Genomic DNA, 15,452 nt, shown 5'->3' on the forward strand with positions numbered 1-15,452 from the left:
AAAAGCATAAGTTTTTGGCTTGGTTGTGTCTTAAGGAGGCTCTTCCTACTGCAAGTTTTCGCTTTAGAAGAGGGATATCGTCATCGGATAGGTGTCCAAAATGTCTTTCTAGTCAGGAATCGGTTTTACATTGTATTCGAGATTGTCCAAAAGCTCAGCTTGTCTGGCATAGGTTGGATATTTCTTGTCATCCTTTGGATTTGAAGAACTGGTTCTTGTATCATAGCAGAGAGCATCCGTTCAAGTTCTTTTCGGGACTTTGGTGGATATGGCGAGCAAGGAATAATGATATATTTAATCCCCATGAAACTTGGCCTCCGAAAAAAGTGATTTGTCTGGCATTAACTTCAGAAAAGGAGCTTAGGAATATTTTTGAATTACAACGTATGTCCATTCCCATTGCTCTAAATGGTTTTTGGAATCCCCATCCATTGGTACTTTTAAAATTAATTGTGATGCTAGTTATTTTGGTTCGGGTGATAGTGTTGGTTTTGCTTGTGTTATTAGAGATTGTAATGGGAGTTGGCAAAGGGGTGTTTGGGAATGATTGAGAGTAATAGTATTCTTCAAGGAGAATTGTTTGCTATTTGGAGAGGATATCTCTTAGCTTGGGATGTGGGTCAACGAGATGTTATTTGTGAGACGGATTGTGTGGAAGCATTTAATCTTATTACTCAAGATGGTTTTGGGTTTATTGATCCATTGGTGCTCAAAATAAGAGATATAATGCATTGGAATTGGCGTGTTGACTTTCGTTTGATTATGAGATATGCAAACACGGTGGCAGATACTATGGCAAAGATCGCGATGAAGTTACAACTTTCGCATGTGGAGCTTCTTTCACCTTGGGAAGAGTTTAAGAGTAGTCTTAAACGGGACTGCCCCTCTATTTAAGCAGTTCCTTGTTTTGTTTGTTTTGTTTTTCTTTGTTTAATTTATTTCAGTCACCAAAAAAAAAGACTTGACCCAACCTAAACTAACCCTTTCTCAATCCATTACCATTTTTTTTCTGTCTTCCCATGACATTTTCCTTTCTCTATTTCCTAGACCGTAGATCAAAACAAGTAGAGTAATAGCAAGAACACAATTTACACATGCAAGAGGGGAGAAACCTTCTCCAATCGTACCTCAATCATCCAACCTTGTCAGCCGCAAAGAACTTGATTGCTGAGAAGATGGAGTTGTTGACGACAATGACGACAATCCGCCATTGTCCACCGTTGTGTTGCTGTGAGATGTGGTAAGCTGTAACCCCTTTAATCTCTCTGGTCGAGAATCGCAGCGCAATTTCTGGGAACGCAGGGCAGAAAAGCATCAAAGGATCAGGTTAGCAAGTGGAGAGGCGCAGAAATAATGCAACCTCCGGTGTCATTGTGGCTCCACGCCAGAGGAGCCACTGTTGAACGCCAGAGGATCAGCTAGGACAATGAAGCCATAAAAATGGTACAAACCCTCTTAATTTCAATTACCTTGCACCTAATTAACTCCCATTTCTCTCAATCATGATCTGTTCGCCATTCTTAATACCATAAAATTATATTTTCGGAGAATGTTCCTGATAGTTGGTGGCTTATGCATGATCCAATTCTGGTTGAGAGAACCCTGAACTGTGAGCTTTGCCACTTCATGCGCTAAAGAATTTCCTTCTCTAGGCACTCAGGTGAATCCACAATTTGAAATGCTTCTTGCTATATCTAGTATGTCTTTTAGAATAACTTGAATTTCTGCAATAGACGCCTGTGATTTTAGTGCTTAGATGAGTATTAGACTATCTGATCCTATGATAATTTTCTGTAGTTCAAAATTTTTCGCCATAATTAATGATGCCCTAACCACTAATGCTTTCGCAGCTAATGGCAAACTGGCAGCTGTTGTGGAATTCAAACCTGAAAGAAGATTTCCAGTGTGGTCTCCAAATACCGCTGCTATAGCACCTGTAGAGTGCGCTTCAACAAACACTGCATCAATATTGCACTTAACCCATCCTGTCAGAGGCGGTCTCCAAGTAACCCTGCTGCCTGCTCTTCTTTCATTAATAGAAGTCTTTGTTGATTCTTCAGCCATTTTTGCAAACTCTATTTCCATTAGTTTAGCTTTGTGTATCACTGTTTTTGGATTAGGTTTAGTTTTCTAGTGTACTGCTTGATTTCTCACTTTTCACATCCCCAAACTAAAAAGCCAACCTTATTACTGCATTGATCATAATTCGCCCCTGTATTCAACTTTATTTTTTCTAGAAGATCCTGCATCCATTTCCCAAAAGAAGAAACCGTTAGGGCAGCATTGAATTTGGGCTCCAAACCACGTTGCCTTTGTCCATGGGCAGAGCAGCAATGTATGTTCAGTGGTCTCTAGTTCCTGCAAACAAATTACACATATATGGGTGTTAGTTATTTTTTATTATAAAGATTTCCAAAAAATGGTATTATATTATGTGAAGCTCCCCATAAAAAGTTTCTTGATTTTTTGAGGTACTTTTAATTTCCAAACCTCCGGCCATAAGTTCTTTAAGTCTTCACTGGTTGATGGGTTATTTCTATTATCACTACTCCTTTCTTTCTTAGCAACATGATATCCCGTCTTGATAATGTATTTGTCATTAGATCTGAAAGGCCAGCTGAACTTATCCTCCCTTCCAATAATACTCACTGGGGTTCTAATGATTTTTCCTACTAAAGCTCCATCAAAATACTTCCTTAGCTCATTTATATTCCACCCCTCTCTTTCACTAATCAACTCCTTTACAAACTTGATATTGTTATTTCTAATCTAAGGATTGTTGTGCATGTTCATTATCCACCTATCTTTCAGGATGCTCACTTTCTCTCCATTCCCTATCGGCCATCTTCCATTTCTCAAAAGAAAATCTTTTTCATGTACAATACTTTTTCGAATCCAAGATGCTGTCCTACCTACTTTTTCTTCTTTAAAGTCCTTATTTGGAAAATACAAAGCCTTTAGTACCTGAACCGATACCGCTTTAGGATTTTCAAAAATTCTCCATGCCTGTTTTGTCAAATGTGCTATATTTTGACTGTAAAAATCCTTAAAACTAATTCCTCCATCTTTTTTACTCGCACATAACTTATCCCAACTCCTCCAATGGATACCTCTTTTCTTACCTGAGGATGTCCACCAAAATTTGGCAACTCTCTTACTAAGCCGTTGACAAAAACCTCTAGAAAAGAGAACCACATTCATAGCATAGGCAGGCATCGCTTGAACTATCGATTTGATGAGGACCTCTTTCCCAGATTGATTAATGAGTTTTTCTTTCTAACCTTCTAGCTTATCTAACACTCTCTCCTCAATCCAACTCAGAGCTCTATTCTTTGATCTTCCCCAATGAGCCAGAAGCCCAAGATACTTACCTGGTCTATCCCACGCTGATAATCATAATATCTCTTCTATTTCTACTCTATTCCTTATTGGAATATGGTTTTCAAATGTGATCCCAGACTTATCGATATTGATTCTCTACCCCAAGATTTCTATGTACATATTCAAAACAAAATAGTTATGAGCTGATAAACTTTCCCCTCACTATCTTTTGAGAAAATTATACAATCATCTGCAAAGAGGAGATCTGAGATAGCTAGTGCAGTAGGGGCAATTTTAACTCCAGAGATTTTGCCCTTTTCTCTAGCCTTGTCCATAACGATGGTGAAGACCTCAACCGCTAAGATAAAGAGGTACGGCAATAAGGGATTCCCTTGCCTAAGTCCCCTCTGGGGCACAATGTTCCTCGACAAAAAGTCCATTAATCTTAATCTTATAACTAACTTATATCACACACTTCATCATTATCTTAACTCAATGCGGGTTGAACCCAAAAGCCTTTAAAGTTGCTTCTAGGAATGACCATTCTAACCTATCATAAGCTTTATTCATGACTATCTTAATGGCTAAATTCCTGGAAGCATCCCTTCCTTTTTTTAACGCATGGAACATTTCCTACACTATTACCATGTTATCTTGGATCAGGTGTCCCCCTACAAAAGCACTTTGAATGGGTGATATAATCTTATCTATAATTCTTCTAAGCCTAATAATCATCATCCTTGAAATAATCTTGTAAATGAAGTTGTAACATCTAATCGGTCTAAGCTGATTAAGAGTTTTTAGAAAATTAGTCTTAGGAACCAAGACTAAAAATGTTTCCCCAATGTTGCTTGGTAAATTTGCTTCAAGAAAAATACTCTTAATAACTTCACAAACCTCTTTTCCAACAACTGTCCAGTAATTCTGAAAGAAGAGATCATTTAATCCATCTGGTCTTGGTACCTTGAGACTTCTAAGGCTGAAGGTAGCCTCTTGATTTCCTAATCAGTAACCTCCTTCATGAGCTCCCCATTCATATCTGCAGTCACTTTAATAAGAATATTACTTATGCATTCAATCATATTTAAATTCTCTGAAGCCTTAACAAGATTTTGAAAATGATCTGCTACCATATTGAGAATATCGCTTTTTCCACACATCCATTCTCTTCTAGAGTCCTTTAATCTCTCTATCTTATTCCTATCCCTTCTTTGGAGGGTAGAGGCATGAAAAAAAGAAGTATTCTTATCCTCAAATTTCAATCATTTCACCCTCAACCTTTTCCCTCAATAATACTTTTCCTCTTGTCTTCATAGTCTAGTAATCTCCATTTTTAGTCTGTTGATCTCCTTTTACTATGTCTCTGTATAGTCTCCTTCCTGCGCTTGTTTGAGGCTGTATTTTAGTTTTTCTATTTCAACATCTGCCCTCTTAAAGTTTACCCTACTCCATTTGATCAACTCCTTCTTACAGTTTTGCATACTTTGATTCAAATTTGTCCAATGATCAACTCCACTATTACAGGTACTGCTCCATCCTCTCCTTATAACAGTGTCACAGTCGGCATGGTCAACCCAATAAGCCTCAAATTTAAAACTTCTACTCCTTTTTCTTCTCAGTTAAAGATTGAGAACTAGAGGAGTATGATCCGAGCTTATAGCTGGTAAGGCAGAAAGAGTAGCATGTTGGAAAACTCTTCTCCATTTTTAATTGACGAGTACTCTATCTATCCTCTCTTTAGTAACAAAATCATTCCTTGGGTTCCTAAATCTCATGTATTTCATCCCTTGTAGTTCCAAGTCCATGAGTGCATTCTCATCTATAAAATTTCTAAAAGTTTCAATCTGACTAATTGCTTTTGGGTGCAATCCTATTTTCTCCTCTTGTGTAATAACATCATTAAAGTCCCCAATAAACATTTTTGGCGTTTTCAAGTTGTTATTTGCACAAATTAACTCCTTCCATAACTCCTTTCTTCTCTTGTGATCTGGGTGGCCATAAACAAAAGTTGCTTCCAATCCTTATCATTGCCACTACCTATGATGCACGGACACGGATACTGACACAGACACGGGACACGATACGACACGACACTGGACACGCGGACACACGAATTTTAAAATCTTATAAAACACGGGGACATGGCATATATATAGAATATAAAGTATTTTTTATATAAATTACAATGATTTTTTATATTTTATTACTGTTAAAATATAAAATAATTTTTTAACTATTTTTAATGTCTTTTTTTCACTATATAAAAGTATCTAAAATATTTTTTATTTTAATAAATAATAATATATATTATTTCTAAACTCATTTCAACGATATATGTTAAGAATAAGGCTGGACACGTGGACACATGATGGTATTTAGGTGTGTCCAAGTGTGTCCGGAAAAGAATTTTTTATTTTTTATTAAGACACGGTTGGACACGGCAGACGCGCATATCGGACGAGTGTCGATGAGTGTCGTATCCGAAATGTGTCCGACATGCGGACACGGCAGCTCAACAAAGTGTCCGTATTTTATAGGCCACTACTGATTTTAGTTCTAATAAAGTTTTTACACTAGGCATAAACATGAATATTTATATTACTCTTCCAAAATAAACATAATCCCCTGGACAACTTCTGGGATTCCACACAAAACATGTTATCAAAGTTTAACTTTCTCCTGATTCTAACACAACTTAGATTACTAGCTTTGGTTAGCATAAAGAACAAAATGGACGGCTTGAAAGATTTACAAATACTTTTCAATTCAGACACTGTCGAGGGGGCTGCCATCCCTCGACAGTTCCAGCTGACGACAATCATGGCTGTTGGTGGGGCATGTCAAGGCCCGCCTCCTCAGCCATGATTGTTTTAGCTTCGTTTTTTGACTTCTTACCTGGTTCTTGCACACAAAGTGCTTCTGCTTCCTTCATTTTATCTTCATAAACAACCTTTTTGCTTGTATCTCTTTTTTTTTTTTGAGGTTCAGAGTCATCCCGATGTTGTAAGTCAGCTCCAAGCCCACTGATATTCATTCCTCTGTTGTGGCATTGCAACATTATTCTCTTCTATTTCTTGTTGATGATCAACTAATTCGACGTAATACTCATTCCAATTTTCCATTCTCTGAATCATGGTTCTGCCACCTGTAGTAACAATTTTTTTTTTATTTTTGGTTTTTTTTGTAATTCCACAGCTGGCCTGTATTATATCTTATAATTTCTGTCTTCCTTCCTACTTGCTTCATCAATTTCTTGTTGACATGTTGATTTAGTTGAGTCTTCTTCTTGTCAAAAAACTTTTCCAGCTCTTCTTTGATTGTTAGACACTTGTCATTCTTCCTGCCACCTTCCTCTACTTACTAATTTTTTGTTTGATCCTCAGTTACCTTCAGTCCATCTAACTGTAACTCATTCAACATTGTTTTCGTAATAAAAGGTTAGACCTCTTTATTATCCATGACTTGTATATAGTCCTCTTGCCCCCTCACTTCTACTACTTTGAATTATTATTTAAATTGTGGGCCTCTTTTTTTACTGGCTTATGTTTGGACTTTGTAGGAATAATTAATTGCACTCACCTTTTTTTTTATGATACAAAATTGATATTAGGCACAAACATAAAACCTTATTTTTAATAAGGCCATTTGAGATAATATTTGATAATTTGTCTTTTTTACAGATACTCACTTTTTTGTGTGTTTCTTTATCTAAATGATTTGCAATTTTTACTTGCTTTTTATTTTGAATATTAAAGTAAGTAATTTTATATTGGCCTATTAACTTGATATACTATTTATATTGAATGTGATTATATTCAATGTGAAATGATTTAAGGTCTAAATTTTTTTTCAAGAGTTGAAATTTGATCTAATACTAAAGATAAGTTTGATATAAAAAATATTAAAATATTTTATTGTTGGTAACACTTAATGTGTTCAGCATAATAAATACACAGTTAATGAAAGACAAAATTGTTTTATTAACAAATCTCAATATATTTATTATCATCTATTGTATTCCAAAAAAAAGATAAACTTTATATATTAAAAATGACATATAATAAAAACAATAGTGAGTATTAATGATGTAAACAAAAACAAATAATCAATATAAAATTAATTAAATTATCAAATATTTAGATTTTTTTATAAAAGATTATAAATTTAAGTTGAAAAGATTTTAAAAATATATATTTAATGAGAAGAAATTAATCTTCTATAAAATTTGTAAATTATATATAAATATGCTTGTTATGTACAAATTTAATTTTGTCACTATTATTAAATAATCAACTGGACTAAATATCTTATGAGAAATAAACTAAGATAAATAAGACACAAAACATAATCTAATTCAAAACCAGACCCGCATCTAATGTTTAGAAATAAGTCCATAATTTTTAAATAATAATTCAAGCATTAGACTTTAATTACATATTTTAATAAACTGTCAAATTACTGACACATGCTAAGAGTCTCGTAATTTCTGCATTATTAAGACCTGCAAGAGCTGTCTCTTCAGTTGAACACATGACAGTTTAACATTGAAGCCAACAAAATTCTTCATGTATAAAAAAAAAATGTTCCTCATCATAGCATTTACTTGCAAAGCGTATAGATTTTGTTTTGAGAAATTTTTTTGTTGAAAAATAAAGTTGAATAAAAAGTGAAGGTTGTAACCAAATCTTTGAGAAGCGTGAATTGCACATAATGTCTTTATTTTTTTTAATAATTTTTATTGTAAAAAGAGTAATTTTTATTCTTTATAAAAAAAATACTTTTTACCATAATGTTATCCTCAAAAAATAGGGAAAAAACTATTTGAACCAATAAAAAATTGGCAAAATAAAATTCTACTTCAAACGAAGAAAAACAGAAAATAAAAATATATATAAATCAGCCAACATCGTCTTCCTTTCTTATTTTGATAACAATTTCATCTATCAAATTAATGAAATTATGGCTCACGTGCTTATATGGATATAAAAAGTGAGGGAAAATGATAAATAAAAGAAAAAAAAAGTGAGAATGAGAATGAATACGGAAGAAATGAAGAAAGGAAGACAACTTGGTATCAGCTGCAAAAGAGTGTATGACTGCGTCGTGTCACGGTCTTGGACACACTCCAACGCTACCGTGCTGGCACTCGAACTTACTCAACCTCTTGAGCTAAGACCAAGTCAGCCTAACCCTCAATACTTAGCAAGAAAGCTAAGAACACAAGAGAACACAAGAGAAAGGAAGCTTGGTGGAAAGAACACTTTATTGCTCAAGTGTTTGTTACAAATGATTCACACACACCCAAACTCTAATTCTCACCCCTATTTATAGCCATCCACCTCCTCAATGGATGGTTAGGATTAAATCTAATCAACGATCTAGATTAATCATCTAGAACCTTCTTTACAAATATCTATCCTACCACAACTCTCTAAATGTTTCTAGATTATTCCATACCACTCTTTATACTTCTATATACATCTATACTCTTCTAGAATACTCTATGACCTTCTAGAGTCTTCTAGAACCTTCTAGAGTATTCCGGAACCTTCTAGGACATTCTAGAACGTTCCGGAACCATCTAGAGTATTCTCAAACACTCTAGAAAACTATACAAACACTGTTAAATTTAACCTTCTAAAATTTACCATGACAGTCGGTAGCATTTTATTCTTTTCGGTATAGAGGGAGTGGGTAGTATTATTATTAGACCATCTCCAGTAGGGAATTCATCCCAGTTCCTGTTTATGGCCCACCTGTCATAAAAAGTAATTCCACATCAGCTTTTACGTTATAAACAGTAAATAGGAACTCAAAGCATCTCTTTCTTCTCCATTAGGAGAAACCAACTTTAGTCCCTGTTGTGGTCCCACTTAATTAATTAATTAAAATACTTGTAATTAATTAATTTTTTTAATAATATAATTTAAATATTTAAATTTAAAAATAATTCACTATTAAAAGATATTAATATTAAATAAATTTCTTTGGAGAAATTGATGGTATGGTGCAAAATCTTCCTCTCCCAGCTGAGGTTGTGATAAGCCATTCTCAACATCATCATACTCTAAGCCTTGAGCAAAATTTCATGCATAGCTGTCTCTTTCATCCTCAACAATCATATTATGCAATATAATACAAGCTCTCATTATGTTGGCAAGCTTTTTCTTTTCCCAAAAACGAGCTGGACCACGTATAATTGCAAAGCGTGCTTGCAACACTCCGAATGCTCGTTCCACATCTTTTCTTTGCCCTTCTTGGTATTGTGCAAATAACTTGCGTTTTTCACCTTGTGGCTTTGAGATTGATTTGACAAATGTGGCCCATTCAGGATAAATACCATCTGCTAAATAGTATCCCATTGTATAATTATTACCATTAATAGTATAATTTACCTCCAGAGCACGGTCATTTAGAATAACATCAAACATTGGAGAACGATCTAACACGTTGATATCGTTATTTGAACCACAAACTCCAAAGAACGCATGCCATATCCAAAGGTCTGAAGATGCTACAACCTCAAGTACTATGGTTGCAACCCCACGATAACCACTCATGTACATACCTTTCCATGCCTTTGGACAATTTTTCCATTGCCAATGCATGCAGTCAATGCTACCCAACATGCCAGGGAAGCCACGATCTTCCGCCATTTGTAGCAGGCGTTGTACGTCATTTGGATTAGGTTTTCGCAAGTATTCATCCTGGAACACGGAAATGACACCTTCAACAAATTTTTCCAAGCATTCGATTGTAGTGCTCTCGCCTATGCGCACATAATCATCAACAGCATCAGCTGCAACGCCATATGCTAACATCCATATCGCAGCGGTACATTTCTGAAGTGGCGATAAGCCTCTTCTTCCAGTTGCATCAACCCGCTGTTGGAAATACGGATAGACGTTTGAGAGAGCGTCTACTATCCGAAGGAACACATCTCTTCTCATTCGAAATCTCCGTCAGAAAATGTCAGCATTATACACCTGTTCATCTGCAAAGTAATCTTGGAAAAGGCGATCATGTCCTGCTTCTCGATCTCTGTTGATCCATCTACGAGGAATTGGGATAGGGCTTCTATCGATATCTTCTTCTTCTGAATCTTCGAGTAAATACTCATCGATCCAATTATCTATGAGTGTGTTATCTTGCCGTCTTCTTTTGCCATACAAAGCCTCATTGAACATATCATCAAAATTTCTAGCCATATGGAGAAATGTAATTTTTAGTTCTCTGTCGATGTGAGAAACAAGAGTTGAAGTGGAGTTGTGGAGTCATTGATAGTTGATATTTATAAGTGTGTCTGCAATAAGTACCTAACGGCTAGTTTTGTAACGGCTAGTTTTGCAACGGCTAGTTTTGCAACGGCTAATTAACGGCTAGTTTTGCAACGGTCACTTTAATGAACAACAACGACACAATAATATTGACTAATTTCAAATCTTACATCAGAAATAAATAAAACAAACTATATCACATACCAGTAATACGCAATAAATAAATAAGAACATACTACATAACTCTACGAATACAAGGAACCATTAAGTAAACCACTTGGCCATTATTTTTTCACATGCAATCTCATGAAGAGCTCGTCGTTTCTCACTCGTTGTAGACATGTCAGCATTAAGTATTTGCATATCCATTTTCCTTTCTTTTGCTTTTATCTCCATTTCTTTAATATACCTCTGAGTTTGTAATTCTTGTTCTTGCATTGCCGCTTGAATTTGTATCTCCTTCTCTTTGATTGCCATCATCTTTGCTCTATGTTCCTTCTCCTCTTCTCTTTCTTTTTCCCTTTCCATTAGTTCCTTTTCTCTAACATTCTTAATATCTTCCATGAGAGATAATTTTTTGACAACCGATGATTTTCTTTCGCTAAAATTTTCAGACATCTGTGCTTTTCCCTTACCTCTTCGCTTGCTCTTCTTTGATCCTTGTGGGCGAACGGGAGAGTCCACACCGGGTTCGTCAGCCAACGGTGTTTCTGGGTTTGATGAGGATGAGTATGCTCCAGTTGCACTAACCTTGGTTCTTTTTGAGCCGCCACTCTGTGTAGGTAGTTGGCTTCTCCATTTTTGCTCCAACCGAAGCATGTTCCAATGCCTCTCAAAAGTGAACTTTTGACCACAATTTGTGGAATAAAGTTTATAAGCCAACTCCTTTATATCATCAGCATTCGAACCACTCCTTATGTTTCGACTAGCTTGATCGTAGCAACCAACAAATTGTGCAACAGCCTTGTTGATCTTATACCATAGTTTCTTACATGCAACCACCCCCTTTGTCATGTCGGTGCAAAATTCTACACAGTAGCTATGAATTCGACTCCAAAATGTTTTCCTCTTTTGATCGGTACCAACTACAGGGTCAGTTGAAACATTTAACCATGCACTGATCAACATCTCATCCTCTTTCCAATGCCAGTGTTGAATACTATCTTGCCTCCGATCTTCAATATCATCATTGAGGTCGATAGCATCTAATCCATGAGGGTTGGCAAAATCTGAATATTGCGAATTTGGACTAGATTGTATAGGAGTCTGAAAGGATGGGTTAGAAGAGCCACCAACACCAGATGAGTTATGTCTTGATGCACTGAATTGAGTTGGAAACGGCAAGGAAGTTGGAGTAACATTTCCGATAGAGGGGTTAAATATGGATGAAAATGGAAAATGGGGTGTTTGTGAATTTTGATTTTGCGGTTGAAATATAGGAAATTGATTATTATAAGGAGCTTGAAAATTGAAATTAGAAAGATTTTGTGGATTTGGATTTTGAAATGTATTTGGTTGTGTGAAGTTTTGATTTGGAACTTGAGAGTTTGAGGTTTGAGATTGTTGGGTATTTGGAATTTGAGGAAAGTTTTGTAAGTAATTGAAGAAAGAGTTGAGTTGGTTTGGATCCATTTTTTTGAACAAAAAATAATAGTAGCAGAATTTTGATTTTGTAAACTTGGAAGAAGATGAAGAAGAGTAGTAGAGAGTGTGAGAATAGAAGTGTATCTAAGTGGTTTATATAGAGTAAAAAAATATTAATTTATTAATAATAACGGTAACATAGTAACGACTAGTTTCTAACAGCTATTTTTACAACGGCTAGTTTTGCAACGGCTAAATTAATATAACAATATAAATATAAATAATATTTAATATTAATTATGATATAAATAATTAATATAAATTATTAATTAAATAAAAATTTAATTATTTAATCTAATTAATTATTAAAATTATTAATAAATTAATTGTAATTTAANTTATTATTGGCTGGCCAAAGTCCCTGTTCAGAGGGCCTGGTTCCCCTAAAAAAATGTGTGGGGACCTTTACTTGCTTTGCTCCAACGGTTGGGGATTCACTGGTGTCAGAAAAAAGCAAAATTGGGACTCCCATTGGACTTGCTCTTAGGAACTAATCATAAAACCCAATATTATCGTAATATTATTCTTAATGGAACAATAATGTGAGTATAATTAATAATTATATGCAATAGGTTAATTTAATGATATTATAAACCATAATATATAACAACATATCAGAATATTACAAAATATTATTACACATGTTAACAATAACATGAATTTAATTATATATAATAGAATCACAATTTAAAAATATGCAGATTATACATTGAAATGTTACTATCATATAATTTAATTATATACAATTTAAACACGGATACAAACTATTAAATCAATATTATTGTTAACGGTGTAGAAATTCTATAAGGTAAAAATTAATAAGGTTATAAACACACCAATTTTAGACACACGTAAGAATATGGCTTTGCAATTAACTTTAAAAAAGCCCGCGTGATGCACGAATTGCAATTTTGTTTAAATATTATTATGACTATTTTTAAAATTATGTTAAAAATTTAATCAATAAAAATTATTTTACTTAAAACATTTTTTAAACAATCACATAGAATGAATAATTAGAAATATATATTTTTTAAGAGGGATATTAGGGCCAGTAAATTTTGTGATTTGTAGTTATTAATTAGTCATTATTAATGTTTTTAATATTGTGAGATTATATTCAATAGTGTGAGATTACTCACTTTTTTTTATAGTTAAGTATTAACCAAATTTTAATAAAAATGCTTACCCTTAGACTTACTCTATTTTTAATTAGCACAACAGTCAACAAGTATTTGTTTTGGCTTTTATTCATATTCATAACATAAGAAGTTATAAGGAAAAGTATCTAAACTTTTGTTAACAAATTTTTGTTATAATAAGATTATCACTAATATTATTAAGGTTTAATTACTTTGTTAGTCTAAAATGATAATAAGATAATCAATAACAAAAGTGATAGTTAAGTCATCATTTCCATTACATAAATATTCTCTCAGAACTTAGGTATCTCTCAACATATAACTCATAAATCTGCATTAAATCTTTGCTAACTTAAGTATCAGAGTCTCTTGCAGATATCATTCCCCATCTTCACTTAAAGACGTCGGACGGCTGGTGCGGTGTTTCTAACCACAGATTTACCGCCAAGTACACCGGGTCGTACCAAGTAATACCTTACGTGAGTAAGGGTCGATCCCACGAGAATTGATGGATTAGGCAACAATAGTGTTTGATAGGCTTAGTTAGACAAACAGAAAATAGTGTTTAGATGTTCAAAAAGCATTAAAGAGTAAAGAAGAGTTTGAAGAGACAGGTGAATAAGTGAATAAATTGGGAATAAAATATGAAGAAGATAGTTAAGGTTTCAGAGTTATCTATTTTTCCGGATTAACTTTTCTTAGTTCTTACTAACTAATTTAATTATGTAGGATTTAATTTATGGCAAACTACATGTGACTAGACCCTAATTCCTTAGACCTTTCTAGTCTCCTCTAAAATTTATTAACTGCCAATTCCTTGGTCAATTAATTCCAATTAGAAGGTGAAGTTCAAATTCCAGTTTATGTGCCATAAAAATTCTAATTACCCAAAAATAAGGGGATTATATGTCACGTATCCCGTTAAATCCAAATAATTAAAATTTAGGAGAAATTGTTTTCAAGCTGTTGTTCAAGTAAAGAGCTTTTTCAAGTTTTACAAGAACTCAAATAGAAAGAGGGTCATACTTCCGTTCCACCCAAATTCATAAAATAAAGAGCGAAAACAATTCTTAAATTATAAATCCATACATAAATTAAAATAGAAAAGGCAATAAAATCAATCCATATAAATAGACAGAGCTCCTAACCTTAACAATGGAGGATTAGTTGCTCATGGAATGTGGAATGTAAATTTGTATAGAATTCCCTAATGGAATCCCTCTAATGGAACCTCTCTGATGGAAAAACCCCCTGCTTTAGAAGAGAAGTCTCTCCTATTTATAACTAATCCTAATTAATTTAAAATCTAATTTTTAAAATTAAAATAATATCTTTTCCTATTTTAAAATCAAATTTGAATTTAAATCAGAATTAACTAACTACTCCGCGTCTTGTAACGTGGGGACCACTTGGCTTCACTGGATCCGTGACTAACTTGGGTGCTAAAATGGGGCCCAGAAATTACCCCCAGCGGTTTCTGCGTTTTCTGCACGTGGCGCATGTCACGCGTACGCGTCGATGGTCTTTTCCGTGAGTCACGCGGACGCGTTGGTCATGCGCACGCGTCGCTGTGCAAATCTTCAAATCACGCGTACGCGTCGCCATGGAAAGCTCCAAATCACGTGTACACGTCAGTCACACGTACGTGTCGCTTCTCGCTGCCATCTCCTTTTGTTCTTGTGTTGCAGAAACTCCATCATATCCAGCTGAATGGTACCTAAAATACATAAAATTACAAAAGACTCAAAGTAGCATCCATATTGGCTAAAAGATAATTAATTCTTTATTAAACTCAACAAATTAGATGCAAATTCACTAGAAAAAGATAGGAAAGATGCTCACGCATCAACGGCCTCGTCACACCAGAGGAGACGTCAAATCCAATACCTCTTAAGGAGTCTAGACCTGACGTTCAAGCCCAAATTAGTAGTTTCAAGTAAACTCTGGAACATTGATGCCCTTGCCGAAAACCTAGAGATCGACACCCAACCATGACAGATGTCCACTTCGAAGATGGACACACAACATTCAAATTAGAACCCCAAGAAAAAAAATAAAATAATGGTGA

At 34.5% G+C, this 15,452-nt stretch overlaps 2 protein-coding genes and 1 long non-coding RNA gene across 3 annotated transcripts in view; 1 reads left to right on the plus strand and 2 right to left on the minus strand.

Moving 5' to 3' along the window:
- The first annotated feature begins 1,026 nt into the window (after nt 1-1,026).
- LOC127748581 (uncharacterized) lies at nt 1,027-6,926 on the plus strand. The gene is made up of 3 exons (XR_008010748.1): nt 1,027-1,443; nt 1,851-2,005; nt 6,705-6,926. It is a non-coding gene; the product is annotated as an uncharacterized LOC127748581 (long non-coding RNA).
- Nucleotides 6,927-9,407: 2,481 nt separating this feature from the next.
- LOC107494626 (uncharacterized) lies at nt 9,408-10,271 on the minus strand. Its single transcript, XM_016115667.1, has one exon. The coding sequence runs from the start codon at nt 10,269-10,271 to the stop codon at nt 9,408-9,410; it is 864 nt and encodes a 287-aa protein (XP_015971153.1).
- A 591-nt stretch (nt 10,272-10,862) lies between these two features.
- Nucleotides 10,863-15,452, minus strand: part of LOC107494627 (glutathione S-transferase T3-like) — a 12,940-nt gene continuing 8,350 nt past the window's right edge. The window contains exons 2-3 of the mRNA XM_016115668.1: nt 15,030-15,101; nt 10,863-11,919 (exon numbers count right to left, since the gene is read on the minus strand). Of these exons, the coding sequence (XP_015971154.1) occupies nt 10,863-11,919; nt 15,030-15,101 (1,129 nt within the window). The remainder of the gene's footprint in view (nt 11,920-15,029; nt 15,102-15,452) is intronic.

The sequence above is a fragment of the Arachis duranensis genome, chromosome 6 (genome assembly GCF_000817695.3).
Source record: "Arachis duranensis cultivar V14167 chromosome 6, aradu.V14167.gnm2.J7QH, whole genome shotgun sequence".
In the NCBI taxonomy this organism is placed as follows: domain Eukaryota; kingdom Viridiplantae; phylum Streptophyta; class Magnoliopsida; order Fabales; family Fabaceae; genus Arachis; species Arachis duranensis.